General features: G+C 30.4%; 3 protein-coding genes across 3 annotated transcripts; 2 read left to right on the top strand and 1 right to left on the bottom strand.

Moving 5' to 3' along the window:
- Window positions 1-1011: 1011 nt before the first annotated feature.
- LOC129321640 (urea-proton symporter DUR3-like) lies at window positions 1012-4498 on the bottom strand. Its single transcript, XM_054967482.1, is given in 10 exon segments — window positions 1012-1523; window positions 1607-2256; window positions 2408-2498; window positions 2501-2645; window positions 2774-3036; window positions 3137-3357; window positions 3430-3512; window positions 3599-3694; window positions 3931-4038; window positions 4229-4498. Coding segments are annotated over 10 exon segments (2139 nt in total). The 5' UTR covers window positions 4415-4498; the 3' UTR covers window positions 1012-1227.
- A 12678-nt stretch (window positions 4499-17176) lies between these two features.
- LOC129284320 (ubiquinol oxidase 1, mitochondrial-like) lies at window positions 17177-20783 on the top strand. The gene is made up of 4 exons (XM_054919745.1): window positions 17177-17699; window positions 17800-17928; window positions 19641-20129; window positions 20457-20783. The coding sequence occupies exons 1-4, from the start codon at window positions 17316-17318 to the stop codon at window positions 20514-20516; spliced, it is 1062 nt and encodes a 353-aa protein (XP_054775720.1). The 5' UTR covers window positions 17177-17315; the 3' UTR covers window positions 20517-20783.
- A 3008-nt stretch (window positions 20784-23791) lies between these two features.
- On the top strand, window positions 23792-25074 carry LOC129321430 (ubiquinol oxidase 1a, mitochondrial-like). The gene is made up of 3 exons (XM_054967191.1): window positions 23792-24279; window positions 24393-24521; window positions 24991-25074. The coding sequence occupies exons 1-3, from the start codon at window positions 24010-24012 to the stop codon at window positions 25024-25026; spliced, it is 435 nt and encodes a 144-aa protein (XP_054823166.1). The 5' UTR covers window positions 23792-24009; the 3' UTR covers window positions 25027-25074.
- The last annotated feature ends 1338 nt before the right edge of the window (window positions 25075-26412 follow it).

The raw sequence follows: 26412 nt of genomic DNA, 5'->3' as shown, positions 1-26412 counted from the left end.
AAGAAATGAACTTTTTACGCCGCAGGCCTAACAAAGATTAATAAACAAAATAATTATTTTTTCGTATTTTAATAAACAGTAGTTTCACGTGGAGTTTTGTGCTTGTCCGTTGTCTAAATTATTGTTATTCTTTGTGCTTTTTTTGTTTTCCAGTTTTCGCTACTTTCTTACCTCACATTCTATTGTTCCTTATATTGGAGCGTCAGAGAAATATCTAACCAGTCTTTAATGTTTCAACAGTTTAGGCAGTTCATTGTATCCCTTGTATAAAATTTATTCTAAAAACAAAAGTTTATTAAAATTATAAAGTGTCTAGTTAGAATATCAAATTATGTTTCATTTTTATCCATGTAATTTTTATAATTTTCTAGTAACTTGAACAATCGTGCTGAAGTTCATTAAATTAATAAGAGCATAATTAGAATATTATGATGTTTTTGAACAAAAAACTTAAAACAATTAAATGACTTTTCTCAATTTAGGTGAAAAATACATGAAACACCTTGTACTAGAGAATGAACGGAATAATTATCAATGGTGATGTGATATAAAATTAATTAGATTTATAATTTTGGTTTTACTAAAAATGATATCTTGGATTTAGATTAGGATTTTGTTTGAATAAATTTAATTTTTTAGATTATTGTAAAATGTCCGTATTTAATTAGTAATGATAAGGTCACTTTGTACTCGTCCTTCTTGATTTATACTTTCTCATGAGTGTCGGGAATGATATGATTCTTGTAGCTTTTTTTATCCTAAAGTCCAATTATGTTTTTTAGTTAAGACAAAAAAAAACAAAGATTTTATTTCCAAGTAATTGGAGGCATTTTATTCATACATGAGGTTGGTTTAGCATTTATTCTTTAATTTTCACAATATTTGATACTCATCTGTCCTTTTAAAGAGGTTATTTATTGATTACACATGAAAAATTATATAAATCCATATAACTTTTGCATTCAGATTCTAAAATTTTAATAATAGTCGTCTCCAACATACGCACCTATATTGATATTAAAAATTTAATAGAAGTGAAGATAGATATCATATACTTTGAACGTTTGTAGCATTGGGCAAGCAAGGACCAAATAGTATGAGGCAAGCAATCAATTAAAGCTTGTTCACTTTGCAACGTCTAGTTCCAATGTACTTCATGATTTTGTCTTACATTTCCATTATTCTTGCAGCTACATCTTTCAGAGGTTCTATTTGTCCCAGAGAATTTCAAGCAGGAAGAGAACAAGCTTGTTGCGCTGAGGCCTCTGCTTTCTTGGCTTTCTCCTTCTCAAGCAAGTAAAGTCTCTCTGCTTCTGGGATTGCCTGTATGATTGTCTGCAGCTTCAAATTCAACTCCTCCATTTTCTCCATGATTCTGTCATTTGTAAACATTCCCAGAATCACAGTGTGGATGGTTTCCCAACTCTCTATCAGTGGCAAAGCTATTATCACTGCAGAACCAATGGTTCCCCAACCTATAGAAATCACAGCCCAGAAATAGAAGTACCCCTCACTAAACTGCCCTGTTCATATGAACAAATCACACCAACAGTTTCAGTGAAATATGCTTTCAATATGTATCCTTATGATTAGAATAAGAACTTACCTGCTGGGAGGGAGAGGATAGGCCATATTATAGCTATCAAAACAGTGAAGCCTATGCCCCACCTCACTATCCATGCTTTGGCCATTAACAGCTTCTCTTCTCTGAACTCTTCTGCTGGAAGATCAGTTTTTTCCTTCTCAACAATTGTAATTTGTCTAGTGGTAGTCCAGTCATAGTTCTGAGGCCATAACATGCTGCTGATTGCATGAATTGCTCCTCCAGTTAGGATTGAGACTAGGTTTCCAGCTAGCATAGGCGCATTTCTACCGGTTGTATCGAGGTTTACTGAGCCATACTCAATCTTTGTAACAGACAACCATGTGATGATTCCTAGGACACAACCAACAACTGTTCCAAGGATGGCCCCAATTGCATTTGCTCTTCTCCATAGAAGCATAAAAGCAATGGGAAGGACTGCTGAACCAATCAGAACTCCCATGGCAAGGTACATCCAACCCAGAGAAACACCAGCTTTGTTTAGTATAACTGCTAACAATCCCATGAAACACCCAAAACCCAGGACTACCCCTCTTGACACTTTTAAGATTTTCTTTCCACTTGCATTGGGATTTATGTAAGCACAGTAGATATCATATGTGCATAGAGAGGACACTGCAATTAGTTCTGATGAGCCAGCTGAAGTCACTGCCCTGATCAATATACCAAAATCATCAAAACTTTAATAATGATGCTTGACAGTTGATGGCTTCTAATTGTATAACAATTTGCCAATCTTCATCATTAGACATGTCCCGTAAGTTGGTTTCTAGCTACGTTTTGAAGAAACAGATTGCAACTTACATAAAAAGCATTGTAAGAAGAAGAATAGATCCTCCTTTTCCCATTAAAGCCACTGCAGTAGCAGGGGGAACTAGTCCATGACCAGCCTCGCTTTTGTTATCGGCAAATCAAGGGCTAGGGCTCCCAGACCCAATGAAGTGGCCAAAGAAAATGGCACAGCAAACCAGACCAACCCTCCCAACAAATAGCCCTTGTGAGTTGATGAAGGTCTTGCAGCAATGGCACTCACCCAATATCCCTAAACATTCCCAGTTGAACATTCAGTAACAATATCAATTTAAACTTAGTTCATAGATCCAGTCAATGCAAGTTATATTGGAGACTTCCATACAATTAAATGAACAAACATCTTTTGGTCATGCTTACATTATCCACAAAGACAGTGCCAAAGTTGCCAACAATATTTATAATCCCAAAAACCAAACCACCTGAACTCAGCATTGTCAAATAAGATCCTTTGTAATTCCCTTGAACAGGACCACATGATTGGCCATGGTGTGACATGGGCTCCTGACATGTTCTTGATCTGCTTGCAACCTCTAGCAAACGGTTGTAGATGACACTGGGGCTGCCAAGGTCATTGCTTGCCGTATAGACAAGGTACACAAATATGACCAAAACAATATGAACTGAAAGTTAAACAAATTACCCAGTTAATTATTGATAATTCTTAATGATAAAAACACATATTTTGTTGAAAGGGGTGAAAAAAATCTTAAAATGAACAACCTATGACAGAATGTATATAGCTTGCCAAGAACGTGGCTTTGAGGCCTCCAGCTAGAGTATAGACAATTACTCCAAGTGGTATTAGGAAGCTAGCAGCATAAATGTTAACACCAGTCAAAGCATTTACAACAGCAGAGCCGCCGAGAAGTAACATGGCTGTTACAATTATGTTTGTCAAGAAGCAAAAAATGAGGAATACAATGTGTGCAGCTGTTCCCCATCTGAAACAAAGAAGATGTTGTCATTAAAGTGACAAGAAATCTTGTCAATTAATCCAAACCCAATTGGCTTACCGAGCTTTGACAATTTCACAAACAGTATGAGCATGAGGAGCTTTTCTCTTAATCTCTATGGCCATGATTCCAAACAACAGCACCTGTTCATTGTAATTTCAGCCTCATTTTCACAGTCTGATGTCATTAAAGATTACAAGTTATGTTTGATGAAGATAAACTTTCATGCCTGGATTGTAGCTCCACTAGCATACCAGAAAGGTCCACTAATTCCATACTCCCAAGCAACGTTTGAACTTTGCAGGATTGTCGCGGCCCATGTCCACTACACAAAACCATAGTGATTAAAAGAAATAGAAAACTAGCAATTTCACGATGAAGTACCAATACTTTAAAACTATAGTTGTATTATCATACCCGACATCTAAACATGAAGCAACACTTCAAATTAATTTCAAATAGTTGTATTGTCTCTCTTGTGTAGCATTTTATAGCTGTATTAGTGATTCTTAGTTATTGAATAGTGCAGTATCAGTATGAGGCTTTGAGTGAATATATTACCTGAGACACAATTACACTAGCAATCAGTCCAGTTTTAACACTTCTTCCTGCAGTATTGAACCATTCAGAAGTATGGCGGGACCCAACATATCGCTTCTCTAGCCATACCTGATTCATAAGCTCGTTTAAGAAAATCAATAACTTGATTCTGATGCCATGAAAGTCAAGAGTTTTCGTACTGACAAGCAAACATGGAGTCGAAAGGAAGAGCTTGAGTTCATAACCTAACAGCGACATGACAGAACAGAAGAACAGAGGAATTAAAGAAAGGAACGAGCTTGCAAGGGTTATTACTGACCAAGAAAGAGGTGAAGATAGCGAAGAAAGCACCAAAACCAAGAATGACAGAGTATCCAACTCCCTGATTAAGCACAGGTTTGCCTTCAAAGAAACTGCTCTGCCTCACACAGTCCCCTCCGTTTTCAGAAACATGATAATAATTTGCAGAGAATTCAAAAGGTGGACACTGTGATTGAGAAGCCATGAGGGAAGAAGGTGGAGGGTACAAGAAGGTCCTGCTTTGCCCTAGAGAATTGCAACTGAATCTTCCCTAGCCTCCGTTTCTTGGGGATTAGTGGAAATTTAAAGGCCTTGCAGCCAATTGTCAGTCATTTTGCACAAAAGACGAAGTATTAAATAATTTTTTAAGTGACCTTTATTTACATTTTTACGGAACTTCTTTTATTAAATGCATGTTTTTAAATAATTTTAATGAGTTAACAACTTTTTTTTTTTATTTCCTCTCAGACAGCTGGAAGAAGATTCTTGTAATTAAGACCAGAGGCACAATAATGGGTTTGGTAAGTCAAAGTAAGAAAGGTATCTCTTGAGACCAGAGGAATCTTTGATTTGGATTCAAAGTTCAATCAATCATGGAAGTATTTGGAGTCGCAAGTGCTGAATTTTGGAAATAGATGTTTGACGTCATGGGAAAGAAGCCAGTGTAAAATTGCTCATTCATTGGTTGCCTGAGTTGCCAAAGCATTGCGTTCGACTGTTTGTGTTTTTTTTTTTTTTAATAAGATCACAATTTTTTATTGGTCAATTTCTTTTTCGCGAATGATTGGTCTAAATTTACCGCTCGTTTAAGCTGAAAAAGATATCACACAGAATCTCCAGCTAAGACGGAATGGAAATTTTTTTAAGGATAAATCCACGTGACCACGTCCAACGGAACGATTAATACTCAGATCATTGCTATTATCCATATGTTCATTATCGCAGTAAGCTGAAGGGCAATGGTAAGTGATGTCTGCTGACTATCGATTGGCTTAAACTGAATGTAGATAAAGCTTTTGCTGCAAATCAAATTTTTGCTGACTGTGGTGGCTTGATTCGTGACCATAATGGTGTATTTAAAGCTGGGTTTATGCACAAGATGTATGACAGAGATCCCCTAAGTGCCGAACTGTGTGCTTGTTTATGTGGCCTAGAAATGGCATGAACTCATCATTGAGACTAATTCTAAGGCTAATGAAGCTATTATTAGAGATGTAATAGATACCCATTAAGATCATGAAGCTATCTCTAAGATCAAGTTCTTACAGGCTTATGATTGGGTGGCTACTATTCAGAAGACCTGGCGTGATGAGAATGAGATTTCTGATTCTCTAGCCAAGCAGGTGCTTCCGTGTGTTGTTAGATTTCAATTTCATCCCCTGCACTCTCACCCTCTCGAGTTAATTCTAGTTTTGCAGCAGGACATTAAATCTGCTTTGTAGGTTTTTTTGTTTTTTTTGTTTTTAGGTTTTATCATGCCCCTGATATGAAAAAAACAGAATCTCCAGCTAAGTGATGCAAGATCTCATTTATTATATGATTAATCTATTAATAGGCTATACAAGATATCCAGCTAAATGTAATAGAATATCATAAATTTATTGGTGAGCAAACCTCATAAATTTTAAGTTAGGTAGGTATATATATATTTATCCAATCAGGTGCACTCTCTCAGTCTCTCACTGTTCTTAAAAATAAGGTTGATTTGAAAATTTTTAATTTGTTTTTAAATAAATGGTTTCATTTTATTTTATCTCTTGTATTAATTTTTTTTCTTTTCTCACTGTACTTTTATTTATTAAAACTTTTATATCTCCGGTCCTTAAATTTTTTTGCTCATAAAAGTTTAGATAAATTAGGTCTTGAAGTTTGTCAAGATGAGAGTATATTTTTAAGTACAAAAAACACTTATAAAAGTATTTAAAGATAACTCATCAACAAAGTCCTTGCATTAATAACACATTACAAAATTAATTAATAAATGGTAATATATTTTAAAAAATGTATCACACATTCTCTACATATTAATTACATAACTAATTTATTTTGATAAGTTATTTGAAATAGTTTATAGATAGAATCTTTTTTCAACAAAAACCTTCATGACTAGCTTGACATTCTTCAAAAAACTTAAATACTAAACTTAACTAAAATGTTGTTTTCATTTTAAATAAACCGGCCATTGATTTGATTACTAATATTGAGAAAACGCTTTCGTTTTCTAAATAAAGTTTTTCGTGACAATCTGTTGCAGCATTCTACCCGCCTACACACACACACACCAATTTACTAATGGGAAGGTTATTAAAGTGTCTACAATAAAAGTTCATGAAATTTAAAGTTGTTATGAAAATAGAAAGAAGAGAGACAGTAGGAAAAAAAATAGCAAGATAAAAAGAATTGAGAGAGAGAACAAGTGAATATATTTTATTTACTTGATACTCAATACTTTATATATGACCTCTATTTATAGGCCTTTAATCATTAAAGTCTAACTTTGATATTGCAAATCAATAAAGAAGGATATCATAGTATAGTATGTAACCTTTTGCATCATTCTTCATTTCTCATAATCTTCTAATGAATGGCTTAGAAAGAATTTATCAAAGTTAATATCTTATAGCCTCTAAAGGTTATATATTATGCTATGATCTCCTTTTTTATTCATTTGTAATATTAAAGTTAAATTTTAATAGTTGAAGGCTTATAAATAGAGGCCAAATACAAACCATTGGATACCCAAATGAATAAAATATACTCCCTTGTTTTTTCTTCCAATTATTCTTGTTTTGTTATTTTCTTTTCTACTCTCTTTCTCCTTATTTTCATAACAAAAATCAACATTTTAGACTCCTTTTTTTCCAAAAAAAAAAAAACTTCTAATCCAATCTTTTTCCATAGAAAAAGAAAAGGCATACAACCCATGTCAATGCTGGCTTTAAACCCAATACCTCTTCTAAGAGAAAGAGGTGATATTACCACTAAGACAATTAGCCATTGACAAACTTAAAGTCTCAAAGAATAAATAAGTTTCTATGAAAAATTTGAACCAAGTTTCATATAAAAAAACTTATGAGTTAAATATTCTCACCCTCTTTTTATTTTGTCTTATTTATACAGACCTTATCTTTATTTTGGAAACACATGACTTAGCCCAATCCATTAATTCCATCAATAATAATCCATGATTTCTAGCCGATTAGCTTTCGTAATGTGGTGTATAAGGTTATTGCGAAGGTGATTGCTAATAGAATTAAAAATATAATGTCTTGTATTATTGCTCCTAATTAGTATAGCTTTGTGCCTAGAAAGGAGAGCTCAGATAATATCATAGTTGTCTGGGAGGTGATTCATTCTATGCTTACTATGAGGGGAAAAAAGATTCATGACCATTAAAATTGATCTCGAAAAGGCATATGTTTATGTTCAATGGACTTTTATGCAGGATTGTCTTAAGGAAATGAGGTTTCCAAGTGAAATGGTGAACATTATTTCGAGCTGCCTCAAATCTCCCAAGATGCAAATTCTTTAGGAAGGGTACAAAGATGGAGGAATTCTTGCCTACTCGTGGACTACAACAAGGTGACCTAATTTCTCTTCATATTTTTGTAATTTGTATTGAGAAACTTGTGTAGCTTACAGCATGCTTATCTATTGAATGGGCAAGATATAGTTAGATGGAAGTTTGAGAAGAACAGCTCCTTCCCCATCAAGTCTGTTTATGTTTTATGTTGTGAAGATGATACACCTCCTTCAACTTTAAGTAAACAACTATAAAAGCTTAAGGTTCTCCAGAGGTGTAGGACTTTTCTATGGCTTGCTATGCAAGAGTGATTACTTACCAACAATTTGTGAAGGAGTTGGGATATGTGTAATAACTTGAACTGTTTAAGATGTGGGTATGAAAACGAAGAAGTAATCCATATTCTTCATAACTACCCCGATTTCTAAAGAGACCCGGATTGCTGTTCCGCTAGAATTTCTAGAGCAATTTTTCAAGCTCCACGCCAAGGCATGGTTTAAATGGAACCTGAGTGTGAACACCGGAAGAAATGTCGATGACTAGGCCGCACGATTTTTGGTTATTTGTTGGCTTATGTGGAGAAGGCGTAATGAATTTATTTTCATAATAAGGATACATATAGTGTAAATCTGGCAATGTATGCTAATGGTATTTTCATTTGTATGAAAGTTGGGCATTTAAAATTTGGTACGTCTAACTTGAATTAACAAGGGCTGATACAAAGGCTGGTTGAGATTATCAGTGCCCCTTCTGTTGTCAATATATATGTAGATGGGGCTTACTTGCTTTCGTACGAGGTCGAGGAATCCTTAAAGATTGGAATGACAAGCTGAAGGGTGAATTCATGCTTACGCTAACAGAAGGTGATGCTTTTTTGGCTAAGCTTTGGGCTTGCATCATAGAATTGAAATGCACTTGGGGATAAGGGCTTTCGAGGAGTAATTCTACACAATGATTGCCAAAGGGTAGTTAACATTCTCCGTAGTGGGAATATTGATCCTCATGAGCACTATGATGAAATTAAGGAAGCACATGAGCTGTTGCAACGTGAATGGTGTATTATTGTCCAGTTTATTTCTAGAGAAAGGAACTTAGAAGCCAATCTCTATGCTGAACGGGCGTTGGACGTTGCTCCTCGCTTTCACTATCTTCAACTTGAAGATCTGCAACGTGTCATGTCGTTAGAGCCTCCCTAGGTGGTTGTTTGTTCTGTTTTTGTTTTCTTCCTTACAACAAAATTATTTACTAATTTACCCCTTACCCTAGTAAATCCTAAATTATATTATTTTGACAATTACATAATTTCATTGTCAAAATATATTTATAAATTTTAAATTTTAAATTTAAATTATTTATGCAATCTCTCAAACTTATATCATTTTATGTTATGTGATGAACAAAAATGTGTGTTTAAAATATGTTTTTATCAATTTTAAAAAACATAAATAAATAAGTTTCAGTTGATTTAATAAAAATTAAAATTTTATAATATGATAAAAAATAATAAATTTTCTAATATAATAGAAGTTTCAAAATTTATTTACTATATTTTTCTAGTTGTATACAAAAAAATTATTTTTTGGAAAATATAGATTTATAGATAATTCATATGTTAAAGTGGGGTATTTTGTCAAATTAAAAATTTAAAAGACAAACTTAACGGTTGGATGAATGAAAATATAATCTTAAATATACAATAGAGGTTTATGTAATATATATTTTAATTTTAATGGAGGTTTATATGAGTTTTCAAAAGGAAAAAACTTATATACTTGGCTTTAAATATTTAATGTGTTCATTTTCAATTAAATCATCACATGTAGATCTTTTTATAAATTATTTATTTTGTAATAATTTTTTTATTAATTTTATTAATATATTAAGATTCACTTATCATGATTTGGTTTGTTATAAATATATAAAGTTAAGTACATAAATCTTATTTTTTTAAAAACAATAGGGGGAAGATTTGTGTAATTAAGGCATAATAAAAGAGCAATCAATGTATTTTACTCAAAACTTATTTACAAATAATTATCATGAATTTGTGAAAATATATTCAAATCTCATGGGATTTGGTTGTAATTAGTTTTCCATGTAAAATGACACAAATGCTTTTAGACTCTCATTCCTTTGAATGGTGTTAAACAACCAGTAATAGTCGTTGATCAATCACTTGCTAGAATTAATCAATCCAAAATAGTTTTAAAAATTTATTTTTATTAAAATATTCATGTTTGAATGTTTACCAGTCAAACATCACATATCAACAAATAAATATTTGAGATTTATAAGTAAAGCTTCTTACATTTATAAGTCAACATTTTGCAATATTAATACTTTAATATTTATAAATTAAAATTCACTAATTTACAAGTTAGATTTATAAATTAAGGTGTTTCACTTGTAAATCTATGAAACTTAACCTGTAAATTTATAAAATTGACTTGTGAATATTAACCTATTAATAGTGTTGTAAATGTAAAAAGTTTGAGCAATAAATCTTAAAGTTTTTCTGATGTTTAACTTATAAATATTAAAATATGAATAATATAATTTTTTTTTTAAAAAATCATTTTTGATTGGTCAACACCAGCAAGTGACTAGTCAATGATGGAGGTGATTGGTCAAATCTAGTCAATGCCAATCAAAGGGGTTAGGGTAGGAGTCCAATGACATTTATATTATTTTTTATATGATAAATTAGTTATAACCAAATCTCACAAAACCTAAATGTGTTTTCATAAATTAGGGACATTTATTGTTTTTGGTAAAATGGTGACACTTATTTTATTTGTAAATAAATTTTTTATAAGGGATATGTTTGTAATTTTTGCCAAGTTTTTTATACCAATTATCAAACTACCCTCACTAAATGTATGGTTAAAATGAAGAGGAAGAATTCAAAAAGGAACCTCTACCTACATTTTCAAGCATTTAATAAGAGATGCAAATTGCAAGAGCGTAGAAATTAGAAAGGGGTGTTAAACAAAGACTCTGCCAAAGTGGGACATCCATTCTGTTTTATTTTCATTTATTTATTATTTATTACCTAATTATAAACTAATTAATTTTTTGCCAATGATAATAAATTTATAAAATAGTTTTATTTATTTTAATGTGACTGGATAAATTATTCTTAAATTAAACTTATCCTTAACATTGATAATTAAAATTGTTATATTTAACTTATGATAAAATTGAGAAATAATTATTTTATCAAATTTTATTTGTAATCATAAAAACTGATTACTGTATTAGTATCACATTGATTTACTATACTCTATTTTCTTTTTCCATTCCATAATTATTCTCACCCAACAAAACATGAATTTATAACCAAATTTTTGAAGGTGGTTTTCCCCCCCTAAATGTCCTTTTAGATTATGTATAGATTTGTTCTTGGTAAATAGTAAAATTTACATTTCATCCCAAAAAAGAAAATTGTTTTTGACAACCGCTCGTGGAAAAACGTGACTCCCGTGGATTTCTCTTTCTTGTGATCCGCGTCGTCATTATAATCACTACCGTTTTCATCCAACTGAAAGAAGAATTCTATTTCAAGTTTTGTAGGGAATATGACGTTTGTTTGCCGTTTATTGTTGACCTTGTAATATTGTTCAAGTGCACTTGAATACAATATAAAAATGACGTGAGAAAAATATAATTATTTGTTTTTAAAAATAATAGAAAGTAAAAATAACTATGGTATATTAATAACAAAAAAGCATATTCTTATCATTAAAAAATATAAAGTATTTTTAACTAAATTTTACCCTAATAAAATAGTTATTTGTTTTTAAAATAATCATATTTTTTTATATTTATCCTTATTTAATAGGGTGCTTCACCCTATTAAAAATGTCTTATATTTATATGATTAAAAATGAGTAAAAATGTCTTTAAAAAAAAATGAGTAAAGATACTTTTAAAAAAAATATGATTACACCTTAAAAGATTAAAAATATTTTATATTTATAAATATTTAATCTATTAAAAAATACTTTATATTTTAAAATGGAAAGAGTAACATTTTTTAACTGAAAGATGCTTAATTTAATTAATTGAGAAAATTGAATCAACTTATCATATATCTTAAGTTCATATCTTGAATTATACATTCGTGTTAAAAAAAATATGTCAAGGCATCCCCAAACTATTCATGAGATAATAACAATCATATATACATAGTAGGGGTTTAAATTAGTTCAAATAGAAGGTGATAATACTCTGAAGTTCTATAGAATACCGAGCCATGAAATCAAGAAAATGACAACAATTTTAGCATCTACCAGATTTTTTGTGTGCTTTTTATATTTTCATTATATTGGGTATTGATATATGAGAGAATGATAACAAAGTCCAATAGAATTAATTAATTCAATTTAAATTTTAACTAATTTCAAAATATCAATATAGTCCTGTGCATTTTTTTGACAAATATGACTTATAAAGGAATTGACTTAAATTCTCTTAAATTAAATATATGATTAAAATTTATATAATAAGTTACAAATTTATCCATTTAAAATCATAAAATTGAAAGGCAAACTTGCCTTGAAACAACTTTCAAATCTTTGGAATTGTTAAAATATTGACTTCGTTATTTTTCAACTTTAAGTACTAACATATATGTTTTCTCTTAAAGTTTAAAAAATAAATTTTAAATTCATCAATTCAAAATTATAAAATTAAGAGCTAAATTTATAAATTATACTGCTTGTTAAAATTAAAAAAATAAATTATAAAGTCATTACAATTAAATTATAAAATTAAAATATAAAGTTGCAAATCCTTGCATCTATAAGTGACTATTTTGTTTTGGAAAAATGATTACTTTTTTTATCCGTGATTAGAATAGAATGACAAACTATAAATTGCTTTGTAGATCAACTTTTCTTTAATAAATTACTACTTTTCTTTTAGTGAATGACTACTTTTTTAAGAAAAATAACTAAAATAGAATAATAAGTTATACGTTGTGTTGAGTAATATTTTTTTATTAGTAAATTCCAACAACTAAAAATCAATTATCACTTTCTTTTAAAAAATGACTAGAACGAAATATCAAATTACAAGTTTTTCAATGAAAAAATTTGGACAAAAAACTTGTAATTAGTTATTCTGTTTTAATAATTTTTATAAGGAAAGTAGTCATTTTTTAAAAGAAAGTAGTATTTGATTTATTAGGATAAATGATTTTCTTTTCAGTAAAACATGTCATTTCACAAAAAAAATGACAAACAAAAATAAATATCAATTTAAAGTACCTAACTGTCATTTATAAATTTTAAAGAGATTTTTTGTTTGTCATTTTCCTATTTGCCCCCTCTAATCTCATTTTTTTTTTTTTTTGTTAAAATGCGGGACACCCTGCCTCTTATCTTAACTTTTGAATCAAATTTTGAATGTCTAGTTTTTAATATGTTTTATTTGTTATCAAAATAAATTCAAGTTTTAATAATATTTTTTTAAAATATTAAATCCTACTCTCATGAATTATAATATAAGATATTGGTAACTAATTTATAATTCTAACAAAATTAGTAAACCATTAATTTTTTAAGAAATTTCACATATTTTCAATTAAAATTCTAATGATTTTTTTTTTAAAATAAATGAAATAATAATAAAATTAATAAAATTATAAAAATTACATAATGCTTTGTATTGTGATACGAGAGAATATTTTAAAGAGTGATATTCTCTTTGGCCAAAAAGAAAGAAAATAAATGAGGGAGAATTTCATCAAGAAACTACATATGTGACATGTTTATGAATAAGGTCCAACACAATCTAAAATTGTACTACAAGATCTTGAGTTTGAAGTGAAATATAATTCTAAAGCAAAGTCATCGAGATATGCTTATTTAGCGTATCGTAATTAACCTTTGAATCACTCTTTTAAGAGAACTTATTAATTTTATAATTTTTCTTGTCAATTTCCTTACATTACTTGTTAATTTTGTGCCAAGCATATGAGATGAACAAGTCTTCTCAAGAATTAATAATTATGTTAACTACAACACATTGGACCTAACAAGTAACGCAGTAGTATTAACAATTAATGTAGTTGAATTCATAAATTATAATAATAACTTAACAAATAATAAATTTAACTCATTACACCGATTTAACACATAAAGTTAGCACCAACATGCTATAAGAGGGATACTTTGGTTACTTTATTTCAATTTGAACTCAACCTCTTGTGGTGTAATTTCATGTTATATTTCATGATACATAAATATATCATCTTGAATGAGATTCTCACAAGCAAGAAAAAAAAAGAAGAAGAAGGAGAATTTCATTCAAAAACCAAATATGTGATTTTATTTTAAATAAATCTCAAATAATTTTGAAATTACATTGCAATATTAAAGGATTAAATTTAAATTATGTTTTGTAGGGAAATAACTAAAATGCTGTCCAATTAATTTTTTGCAACGAGTAAAATTTCAAACAAATAAAATTACTAAAGTAACAAATAAAGTTATAATTTTAATAAGTCCGCATCATGTTGTTACAGAATAGCATTGAATATGCCAAATGTATACTATAACAAGTTTATTTGTTGAGTTAACAAATAACATTATTAAAATACTAGGTTACTTTATATTGTAACAAGTTAATAAGATTGAATATGCAATATGTGTTGTTGTCAAGTTCTTTTATTAAATTTACAAGTAATATTATTAAAATAATAAGTTAATTTAAGTTAAGGTTTTAATAAATCTACTATAGATTGTTATAAAATAATATTGAATATATAAAATGTGTATTTTAACAAATTCATTTATATTTTGGCCACAGAAAAAGTTCATTTATTGAGTTAACAAATAACGTTATTAAAATAATAGGTGAAGTTATATGAAAATTAATTAAATGAAATTTTAGTTCTTTCATTATAAAAATATAATTTTAATTTTTAAAAAATATTTATATTTTTAAGTGAAAGTAATTGTGATTGATTTGAAAGAAAATAATAGATCTGGTCTTATAATGAAATTCTCTAAAACAAAGAATGCTCGGCCAATTCCGCCATCTTGTCAGTTGTCGCTTGTTTTGTTTGTCTTTTTTATTTTTTCGGGTTCACTTGGGGCAATTCCATTATTTTCCATACTTATAAAAATATAAAATTAAAGTATGCTTTTAAATTTTTTAATTTTATATAAAATTTTATTTTAATTCCTTAATTTTAAATAAATATATTTTTAATTTTTAATTCTAATATCATTAATTTCACTATAAAAAATTAACATTAAAATTTTAAATATTGAAAAATATTTTTAAATATTGATTTAGTAAGTTTAATTTTTTTAAAATAACAATCATCGGTGGAAAAAATAATAATTTAAAATAAATGGTGTTAGAGTTAAATGATTAAAAATACACTTTATAAATTTAAATAATTAAAATAAAACTTTATAAAAAATTAGAGGATTAAAAATATACTTTAGCTATACTATAATTAGGGGTGAGTATCAATCAGTTCGGTCCAAAAATATGCAGAATCGATCGACTGAATAATACTGAAAATAAAAATCGAATCAAATCGAACAAACCAATCAAACCGAACAAGGAACGAACCAAAATTTGATGATTCAATTCGATCGGTTAATTTAGTTTTTTAGTTTTATATTGAGCTATTAAAATTGGGCTCATTTTTTTAAATATTAAAATAAACAAAAACACTACAAAATTGAACCTTTTTTATTTATTTTTTTAATATGAGCCCATTTTAATTATATCCATGTGACATAAAGTCCAAATATTATAAAGGCATAAATAATTAAATAAATAATTTATAAAAAATAGGGTTGAAAGTGACTAACCGAAATAGGGTTTTAAGTGATGTTATTATTTTTTGTTCTTTATTAAAATAAAAAATAAAAATAAAATAGAATAATTTATAAATTAATAAATTATATGTAATTCAGTCGATTTGGTCTATTTAATTTTAAATTTTACTAACCGAATTGAATTAATTAATTAAAATATTTAAAATAAAAAAATCGAATCGAACCGAAAAATTAAATAAGCCGAATTAAATAAATAAAATTTAATTTGATTCGGTTCAATTTTCAGTTTTGATTTGATTTTGCTCACCCCTAACTATAACAAATTAATGACACACTTTTATTTTAAAAAAAATTAACTTGATAAAATAATTTTAAAAGTTATAATAAAAATTTTTCTAAAAGAACGTTGAATAACTTTTAACGTGATATATAGCAACATTTTTCTTGATCAGCGATGATACTATGAATATAAAAATTATATACGTTGTATCGTTATCATCTTCCAATTACCAAAAAAATAGTGTTCATTAAATTCATATTACGTAGCAAGTGTTGCTTAAATTAAATTATTAAATTCATTTATTAAATTCGTATTATAAGGGGAAACCAGAATATTCGGCCTCGTCCACGCAAACTGCCTGGGCTGTGTCTCGCCGCGCATTTGGTGGCTTTCGTCGACCACACGAAAACCTAACCTTCTTGTCTTGGTCCCCAAGAAATGCCAACTTTATTTGACCAAAATTGTTAATTATTAATTAATACTTGTAATTTAACACACTAAGTACTTCCGATTTGGTGTAATGTACTCCTTCGTTGAAAGACGCAAGGTTTTTTATTCGGAGTTGACTTCTCTCCATCTTCTCTCCTTTCCATTTTCTCTCCACTTTCCATATTAATTATTGAATCTATTTTTCAATGAATCAGATTTGATGTTTTATAAAATTATTATTAAAATATAAAATTTTATGAAAAATAAATATAATAATAATTTTATAAAATATTAAATTTGAACCATTAAAAAATAAATTTAATGATTGATATGGGAAGTAGAGAGGGAATGTAAAGAGTAGAAAATAGAGAGAAGTCAACTCCTTTTTATTCTCTTTAATTCATTAATTAATCATCTTTAAAACAACACAATCTTTTTACCTTTATATGTCTTACTTAAAGTTAAAAATAAATGATTGAGTAGTTTATTTATTAAAATATATTTTTTAATCTCATTAATTATATATTAAAAAAATTAAAATACCTTACTTAAAAATATGTCTTATTATTTTTTTATTGGAGGGATTAGATGTGGAGTAGAACAACCGCCAGCCAGGAGCTGGAATGATGTACTGCCAAAATGATAAAAAAAAAAAATTACCAAAAAAATAATAATTGAAAATGTACCCTGGTCGCGGTCTTCAATTACAAAATCGTCAAACCTGTTGTCGTTATTTTGACCTGGGCTGCGAAATTATCCCCAAATATGAGGACCAAATTTAATTAATCACAAAGGCGGGTCTAGAAATATCGGGACGAAATATCAAGGATCTTACCTGGGAGTCACGTTTCTAAGGTTCTAAATCTCTCGTAAACCCCAAGCCCTCCAATTAGCATTTAATTACTTCGAAACCGACTCTCTGTATGTTGTATAAAAGCCAACTACAAATTCTTCCCTCGCACAACTGTGACCAAACAGCAAATACTTTTCCTTCTACTTTCTTCTATTTCCTTGGAAAACAAACGCTCTTTACAGGTCCTTCCATATCCCACAATCTTGGGTTCCTCTGAAAATGATGAGCCATGGTGTTGTTACCCGCAGAGTCGCCGTAGCAGTGGGCTCACGTTTCTTCTCAACCGCTGGTTCAACCACTCGTGCTGTGGCCAGTGAGCCGGTGTTCTCTAATGTAGCCAACGGCTTTGGTGATCAGGTTGGGGCAAGCCGAGCGAATCTGGGTTACTGGCTAAGGGTTCCGTTAATCCACGGTGGAAGTGTGCGGAATTCGAGCACTTTGTCGGTGGAAGAGAAAGCGAAGCAGGATCCGTTGGCCACTGCTTCAAGCGATAGCAGTGTGGGTGGGAACAAAGACGAGAAGGGGGTGGTGAGTTATTGGGGCGTTGAAAGCTCGAAGATCACGAAACCGGACGGTACGGAATGGAAGTGGAATTGTTTTAGGGTATGCATTTCATTTGTCTGGTTTCTCTTTGCACGCTTTTCTTATTGATCGATTTGGATGGGATTATTGATAATTTGTGCGTGATGTTTTTGATATGAAGCCATGGGAGACGTACAAGGCTGACTTATCGATTGATCTGAAGAAGCACCATGCGCCGGTGACATTTATGGACAAGATGGCTTATTGGACCGTCAAGGCTCTCAGATGGCCCACGGACATATTCTTCCAGGTATGCACAGTATCTCTTCTGCAATCATCCAAATTCCAAGTTAGACCGTTTCTCTCCGTAGTCCTGCTTCTATTCATACACAAAATGGCTTATAAATGATAAGTATCTGCAAAATTTTCTTGATTTTTTTTTTTTAATTCCCCTAGAATCGTGATCTTGCGTATTCGGTTCAGTTTGTCATTTTGAAACAGAATGTATATAATTTGATTCCAGAACGACCTAATGTAGCTCATGACGTATGGAGGTATTAGATGACTGCAAAATTCTATTCAGTTATCCACTATAATCGGGCTGAAGTCTGAATCGATCGAGATTGAAGACCGTTTTTCCTTAAAAAAATCTTGTAAAATTTTTATTGGAGATTGAAGGTTTCTCAACCTAAATTATAAACCGTGAAAATAAATATTTTTAACAATAAAATTGAAATAAAAAGTACCTAGGATTGGCTTTCAAGTTTCAATCTAGTCCAAGCTCAGAAAAGTTAAGATTCATATTAAAAAGTAAAGTTTATAAAATGATTATTAATGTGTATATATGTATAACTTACATGTTATACACTCTCTCAAATTTTATTTATAAGGCACATTCTAAAAATATATTTGATTTTATTTATAAATTACAGTGCTATTTTTTAGATAATATTTAAAAAGTATTTTTAAAATTATTCTTCATGAGAGAGAAAAATAATATAATATTATTTTTAGATTTATTATATAGAAACATATTTGAAATTTTATACATTTTTATTCTTTATATTTTTTCACATTGTGGTTGATGAAATTGGTAGAAATAATTTATAAAGAGAACCGAAGGGGTAGCATTTAATCGGTTGGTGTTTGTATTGTTATGTTTAGAATTAATATTTGGAAAACATAATTGTAAATTTTTACACTTTACTCGTATTTTTTTATAGATTTTTATACTTTTTTTCAATGTTTAAGGTCTTTATATTTTTATTTTTCAGTATTTTAGGCAATACTAAAAAATAAAAATGTAAAGATTTAAAAACTAAAAAAAAAATGCAAGGTCGTGTAACAAAACGTGAGAAAGATGTAGGGGTTCAAAATTATATTTTTTTCTTAGCATTTTAAATAGGTCAGTTGATTCTTGAATTTGATAAAGTGATGGCTTACCATTCTCTCGGATGTTTGTGATTATACTTTATTGTCGGTTGCAAAAAAAGTTGCACAGCAGGCCCAATAATTTTTGGATCGAGTCTTGACTCTTAAAGAGGTATTATCCGTCGGCCCAAATATGTTGATCGAGAAGGGAATGACTAAACAGTTTATTTAAAAAAAAAGGAAAAAAGAAGGAATAAATAGACTTCTTGACCTTCCTTTTATTTCTTTTATGTGGACACCCGAAAACACAAATTACAGAGTTGTTGCAGGGAACTCATTTGTCTCTGTCAACTTTTCTAACAACTTTGACACGAGTAGGAACACCTGTAATCCAGTATTCAATGGTTAAAGTATCATTTCTGTTCTTTCTTATTAGATTTTATAGTGGGTTCTCTTAGCAATATATCTGACATTGGAAGAAAACCATCGGATCATATCATTTTCTCCTGTTAAAATTTCTATACTAAGCTTAAAGATTCTGACCTCAAGCTATACAGTTCTTTAGCATATTGTATAAAATTCGGAAACTCTATTTATATACGTTCTGTATCCTCACGTTGCCTTACAATGGTGTGTGGACAAATCTAACAGACACGGTATGGATGCCGAGCAATGATGCTGGAGACAGTGGCAGCTGTACCGGGCATGGTAGGAGGGATGCTCCTGCACTGCAAGTCGCTGAGACGGTTCGAGCACAGTGGGGGCTGGATCAAGGCACTGTTAGAAGAAGCAGAGAACGAGCGTATGCACTTAATGACGTTCATGGAGGTGTCAAAGCCCAGGTGGTATGAACGAGCCCTGGTCATAACCGTCCAAGGTGTGTTCTTCAACGCTTACTTCTTGGGCTATCTGTTGTCCCCTAAATTCGCACACCGCATGGTGGGGTACCTGGAGGAGGAGGCTATTCACTCCTACACCGAGTTCCTCAAGGAATTGGACAAGGGCAATATAGAGAATGTCCCAGCCCCGGCCATTGCCATCGACTATTGGCAGCTTCCGCCTGATGCCACTCTGAGAGATGTCGTCATGGTCGTCAGAGCCGATGAAGCCCACCACCGGGATGTTAACCACTTTGCTTCGGTACGTTTTTCCTCTCTCTGAATATTTAAATTGCTGGATTGGTATAGTCAGATACCTTTCTGGATCTAGGATATGGAAATTTACAATGGGCCAAGCACTTGAGGAACTGGCCCAGTTGTCGAGCGATGTGTGCTATTTTATAGTATTTACAGGTTTTAACATTCGGCTGGTCAGCTTTGTTGCGAAGTGTTTTAACCTTGAAGTGATGTTTGACTGGAGAGCTGGTTCGGATATTGTGGGGGCCCAAATTACCAAAAGAATAAATTGCTTTGGTTAATGTATTATGGGATTATAGTACTGACGTTGTTTGTGGATGATGAATTGCAGGACATACATTGTCAAGGGCGAGAGCTGCGGGAAGCTCCGGCTCCTATTGGTTATCACTAGAACCTGAGCATGGAAAAGCTGGTCATTATTTGTTTTTGGGTCTGAATAAAATGCTCTTTGCACGTGACATTTGTTTGTAGTGTCATTATGTAGAGTGGGAAGGATGATGTAAATATGGAGCATGCGTTATGTCAACAATCCTTGGACTTGAAGGATGTAAAGATATCTTTTGCCAACATTTCTACGCAAATCCTTTAAGCTAGTTCATACTTGCAACACTTCCAAGAAGTCAACGACGCAATATAATCTCTCTCAGAGGCTTTTCCATTTCCTCTTCTTTAAGTAATGGATCAATTACATAAATATCAGGGAGACATGCATGAAAATGTATGATCATTAGCCACACATTCAGGATGGGCATGAAGCTGCCATAAACAGGGAAGACATTGTCAAACATGCGGAGCGTGATTCTATCAAAGATTCATCATCAATAATAGCCTTGGGAGGGTATAATTTGATCCCATTCCTTGTTAAGCTTTCACTGCATCCTTTTGCACTGTATGAGTGACGAGTTCTAGTTAGGAAGGAGTGATTTCCTCCGGGTGAAGCTGTCACTATTACGAGTGCCTCAACTTCCACCAACGTACTACGTTACCTCAATCTCGCTTGCAGCCTTAATGTGATCATGCCATTTCGAATTAAGCAAGATCGTCCTTCTATATAACTCTTCATCTCTATTTCAATTATTTTTCTATCCTATGCAAAATAGAATAAAACGAAACAAATACTTATATATATATATATATATCTTTTGCACAACTGATTAAAACTAATAACTGTGTATAAATATTTTTTGAGTTGCCTACACTTTCTCATGGAAAAGCCCCCCAATTTCTCTCAATATTTACCTGAACACTGCTAATTGGTTCAAACACATGACCTGCTCCATTCGAAGGCCCCTTGGTGCCTCTAGGCTAAAAGGTCATTGGCAATCATTGATCATATTTGACGATAAATAACTGATAATGAGGTTGTGATTTTATTGTTCTTTAACAAATGTGCTGTTTTTTTCATTCTAGTTAAAAAAAAATTAGGTTAGTTGAATCTTAATTTTCGGCTACTCATGAGAACCATGGCATATTTTCAAGTACAGAATCCTTATAAAAATGCTTATAAGTTGTTCATTTTCAGAATGTTTACATCAACAGTGAAATTTACATTGCTCCTTGTACCGTGTTGTGTTATCTTAAAAGGGGATGCATCTTCAATTTGGCCTCGTGTCATATATTTTGTTTTTTTTTTTTAACTTGAGGCAATTTGATCATTCTTATACCAGACAAAGCCGATGATCAAACTAAAAGAGAACCTTCAGTTGAAGTAAATTATTTCAAAAACTACAATTTTATAATCCAAAATTTGCTTAACGTAAGTGATGACATTATGAATCTTAAAAAAATTATATATAGCATCCTTATTATTTCATTTAGAATAAAAATCCATGTTTATTAGTAATATTTTAGTCCTAAAATGAAACCATTCATTGAACATTCTCACCCGCCCACAGAATCTACATAGCTGTAAATTCGGAGGCTTCCGTGACCCACACGAGAACCCGGCCTCCTTGCCCCAAGAAATGCCAACTTGCTCATAGGCCTACAAAAATGCCAACTTGTTCATTATTTTTTAATAATTTCAAATAGTAATTTCGATAGACATTATCAATTTGTTATATATGTCTCCATGAAGTAATAAAATCGTTGTGCAATTTTTTGAGAGAACCAAAACTCCTGATACAGCCATACAATTATCCTGAAAAATTGGATTAATTGAAACCTTGAAAGGAATTTCGGTTCTCTTTCAGATAAAAATGATCTCATGGGGAACGAATTAATAAGCTCATCGTTTTTTATTATTACATGAAAATGAATATATGTAATATTTATTATATCTCCGTAATAATTTCTGAATAACAAATGATATCTTACATTTAACAAGTTTATTTTTTTAAATTTCCATTTTCGTCATAGTCCATTTTACAGACCAGATGAGGTTTTAAGCTTTCCTTCCAATAACCATCTTGTCGTGTAGAGAATCAAACCAAATTGACAACAAAATTGAATCAAACTAACAAAGTTGATCTAATTAGTAACAATTTGGCTCATATCACACAAAGTAATGGGTCTAAACATTATTGTCATTGTAAGGATTTTGTTAATGAGTGATTTGTAAATACTTTTATAAATTTTCTTTAAATTTGAAACATAACCCAATCATGATAAATCCTGAACACAACTCACCTAAGTTTTTTATTATTGAAGAAGAAAAGAAATTGAATTTGTTCAGCATCTCGCAAATGTCCATTAAATATATTTATCATTTGCTGCAACAGTAATAAATTAAAATAATATTAATTTTAATGTTATGATTAACATTTTGATTTGAATTGAAAAATGTCAAAGTAAAATAAAAAATTTGAATAGACGAGAAACACGAATGGAATCAACTCAAATTTAAGGACAAAAGTGGGTCCAAATTCTAGAAACATCAAAGATATTTTCAAAAATAAAAATAAAAAATAAAAAACTAGTAAACACAATGCCCACCATCACCAAATAAATGCTGATTCCATTTTTATTTATAAATACTTTTAATTGATTAAAATTAATTAAAAGTCTCAACTTTTTTAAAAATATTTATAGAAATTCGAAGTTATCTTGACTTAGTTTGGATGGAGGAAACATAAAAAAAAAAGAAAATAAAAAATATGAGAAGAGTTTTATAAAAATAATAAATTTTTAACTATTTTTAATAGTTTTTTGTTTTCTCTTTAGTTTTATTTCATTTATAATTTTCTTCCTATTCAAACAAAAGGTAATTAAAATTATTAATTTTGCCTTTAAATTTTGTAGCTATGTTTAAAAATAATTAATTAATATTTCATCAAACTTTATAAGGTGTCATGGATTAACTACCAAATTTTTTTCCACACAAAAAATGTTTTGAGGACAGAGGGAGTGATAATTAATTACTCCTCCACTCTAAATTATCAGTAACTTAATTTAAAATTAAACGTATTAATAAAGTTAATAATGACAATTTGCAAATCAATTTTTTTAAAAAATAAAATCTAAATTTTTAAAAATATTTTTTATTTGATATAAGTTTAAATCTATTATCATTTTAATTTTCTATTTAAGTATGATATTATAAAAATATTATTAATAAAATTTTATTTTTATTAAATTATCTCATATTTTAAGATAAGGAAATTCCTCCCATGTTATTTTAAAAGCAAAACCCCATTATAAAAACCCAACAGCATAACCCCTGCACGACTGAAACCGAACGGCTAGTAAGTCGTAACTTTTCTCTCTGCTCTCTCTCCAAATTTTCTCTCTTCACAGATCCTTCCATATCCCACATCCTTGGATTCCTTCGCAAATGATGAGCCGTGGTGTTATTACCTGCCGAGTCGCCGTCGCGGCCGGTTCACGTTTCTTCTCCACCACTGGTACAACCGCTCGTGCTCTGGCCAGCAAGGCGGTGGTGAGTAATGCAGCCATGGGTTTTTAGTGATCAGATTGGGGCTAGTAGAGCTAATCTCGGCTACTGGCTTAGGGTTCCATTGGTCCGCAGCGGAAGTGTCCGGAATTCGAGCACTATATCAGTGGAACAGAAAGAGAAGCAGTATGTGTCAGCGGCTGCTTCAAGCGAAAGCAGTGTGGTTGGCGACAATGACGGGAAGGGGGTGGTGAGCTTGGGTATTGAACCGGCGAAGATCACGAAAGCGGATGGTACAGAATGGAGGTGGAATTCCTTTAGGGTATGTAATTAGCATTTCATTTCTTTGGATTTCTTTTACACGTCGTTCATAATTGATGAACGATTGGGATGGGATTTTTATATTGTCTGTGCGTGGTGGTTTTGATTTTGAAGCCGTGGGAGACGTACCGAGCGAACGTGTCAATTGATCTGAAGAAGCACCATACGCCGGCGACATATTTGGACAAGATGGCTTATTGGACTGTAAAGGTTCTCCGATGGCCCACTGATATATTCTTCCAGGTATCACTCCTTCCATCACCCGCACACGATAGTCGATAAGAGAAACACTTCCTTTCTTTATACGCCCATAGTGATTAATTGTTTCATATTGCAAAGTTATCCATCTTACATTACATTCAATAAAATTAAATCGATTCAATTAAGTAAAATTTTATATATCATTATTTTTAATAATTTTATTTTTATAATAAAATAACATATTTAATTTTTACTTTTCTCTCCTCCCATCATCATTAATATCATAATTAATTTATATTTAATATCATCTCTATATCATGTTTTATTGAATATATCATAGATAAATTGGTGTAGCAAGTTTATCTATAAATTTCTGGTACTAGAATTGTGGTCCTTCTCATTCATATTCCACATAATTTTTTTCCTATTTTTTTTTATTTGCCTTGATTTTTTTTTTGGGGCCATGATTTGCCTTGAACGTGGGTCATGTTCGGATTTGGGTGTTTGGCAGGTTGTGTATAAATTTGGATCCAGTAATTCCGGATGATTGGAAAGTTAAATTCTTCTTCTTCAATTAATCCAGAGAGAATTGGTCTGAGCCCGACACGATCGAGTTAGCTGTTCAAGAACGAAATAAAACCCGAAAAAAATTCGTAAAAGATGGAATATTTTTTCCAACTAAATTCTTAAATCATTGCCCACAAAAAAAGCCCGAATCCCAAGCCATGAATATAAATATTTTTTACTATGAAATTCAAATCAAAAGTGCTTTTGCATGACTTATTGACTTGCAATTCAATCCACCACAAAAACATAAAATAAAAATTATTTCATATAAAATGGATTTTTATAAAATAATCAATACTCCACAATTTTAATTGATCTGTAGATTCATGTATAATTGATAAGTTGATCTTGATTCAGTCAGTTGATTGGGATTGGATTACTTGACTTTGCTGAACACAATACTTTATCGTGGTCTTTCCACAAAATATTGCGTGTAATATTTCGTGGGATCTCCAAAACTGGAGTGTAACTGTTGTTGAAATTATGCAAGATATTATTTTATCAAAGTTAAATAAAATGTTAAAAAAAAAAAACTTAGCTCATGAGTGATAGAGATTCAAACAAAGTGGTCAAGGAGTTAAGGGTCTGAATCATAATTTTGTGTACTAGCTACTAAGCAAATTTGCTTCGTCCCAATTACCCTTTGGTTATAATCTCTTGCCAATAAAATAAAATAAAATATCAATGATTCATATTATTTTGAATATTTTAATTCCTTTCAATTTTGTTATTGCATATTTCTTCATGCCTATGCATTTAATTATTATTTTTTGATGATTCAGTTTATTTATAACAGCGGCAAAACCCAAAAAAAATTAAGGGAATTATAAAAATTATTATTTAAAATTGATGGCAAAAAATATTATTTTAAATATTTATTAGATTAATATAATAAAAAATAGCTTCAATTTAAAAAAAAATTTAATATAAATTTAAAAAATAACTTCATAATAAATATAAGTAAATATATTAGGATGATAAAATATTTTCGCATATATTTATATTTTTAATTTTAATTTTAGTTTTAAGATTTTTTTATAGGTTTTAATATTAAAGTATTATTCATTAGTTCTTACAGTAATAAGATTTCTCCATAATCTCCTTACAACAAAATTTTGATCTTTCTCTTACTGTATAAAATAATACTTATTGTGGAAAATTCATTAATAATTTATTATTCAAATATTTATATAACGAGTAAAGAATATCACTATTTTTGATCTTATTACAAATTTTCTTTGAAATATATCAGTTTTTATTTATAAATATGCAAAAGTTAATTTTAGCTCCTCACTTTCTTGTAATGTTTCATTTGGCCCCCATGTTTCAACTTCTGGATCCGTCCTGGTTGCATCAGGGATTTGAT

Source organism: Prosopis cineraria, unplaced genomic scaffold (assembly GCF_029017545.1).
Source record: "Prosopis cineraria cultivar Desert tree isolate PC_DT_omini unplaced genomic scaffold, ASM2901754v1 PC10, whole genome shotgun sequence".
Classification (NCBI taxonomy): Eukaryota; Viridiplantae; Streptophyta; class Magnoliopsida; order Fabales; family Fabaceae; genus Prosopis; species Prosopis cineraria.
Note: the sequence above shows the minus strand (reverse complement) of the source record. Positions and strands in the feature narration are given on the sequence as shown.

Excerpts from the sequence above, each read along its gene's own strand:
- LOC129284320 (XM_054919745.1), top strand. The coding sequence starts at position 17,316 with ATGATGAGCCATGGTGTTGTTACCCGCAGAGTCGCCGTAGCAGTGGGC. Across the intron at positions 17,929-19,640 it reads CCACGGACATATTCTTCCAG|ACACGGTATGGATGCCGAGC; the intron begins GTATGCACAGTA and ends CAAATCTAACAG. Across the intron at positions 20,130-20,456 it reads ATGTTAACCACTTTGCTTCG|GACATACATTGTCAAGGGCG; the intron begins GTACGTTTTTCC and ends GATGAATTGCAG.
- LOC129321430 (XM_054967191.1), top strand. The coding sequence starts at position 24,010 with ATGCAGCCATGGGTTTTTAGTGATCAGATTGGGGCTAGTAGAGCTAAT. Across the intron at positions 24,280-24,392 it reads GGAGGTGGAATTCCTTTAGG|CCGTGGGAGACGTACCGAGC; the intron begins GTATGTAATTAG and ends TTGATTTTGAAG. Across the intron at positions 24,522-24,990 it reads CCACTGATATATTCTTCCAG|GTTGTGTATAAATTTGGATC; the intron begins GTATCACTCCTT and ends GGTGTTTGGCAG.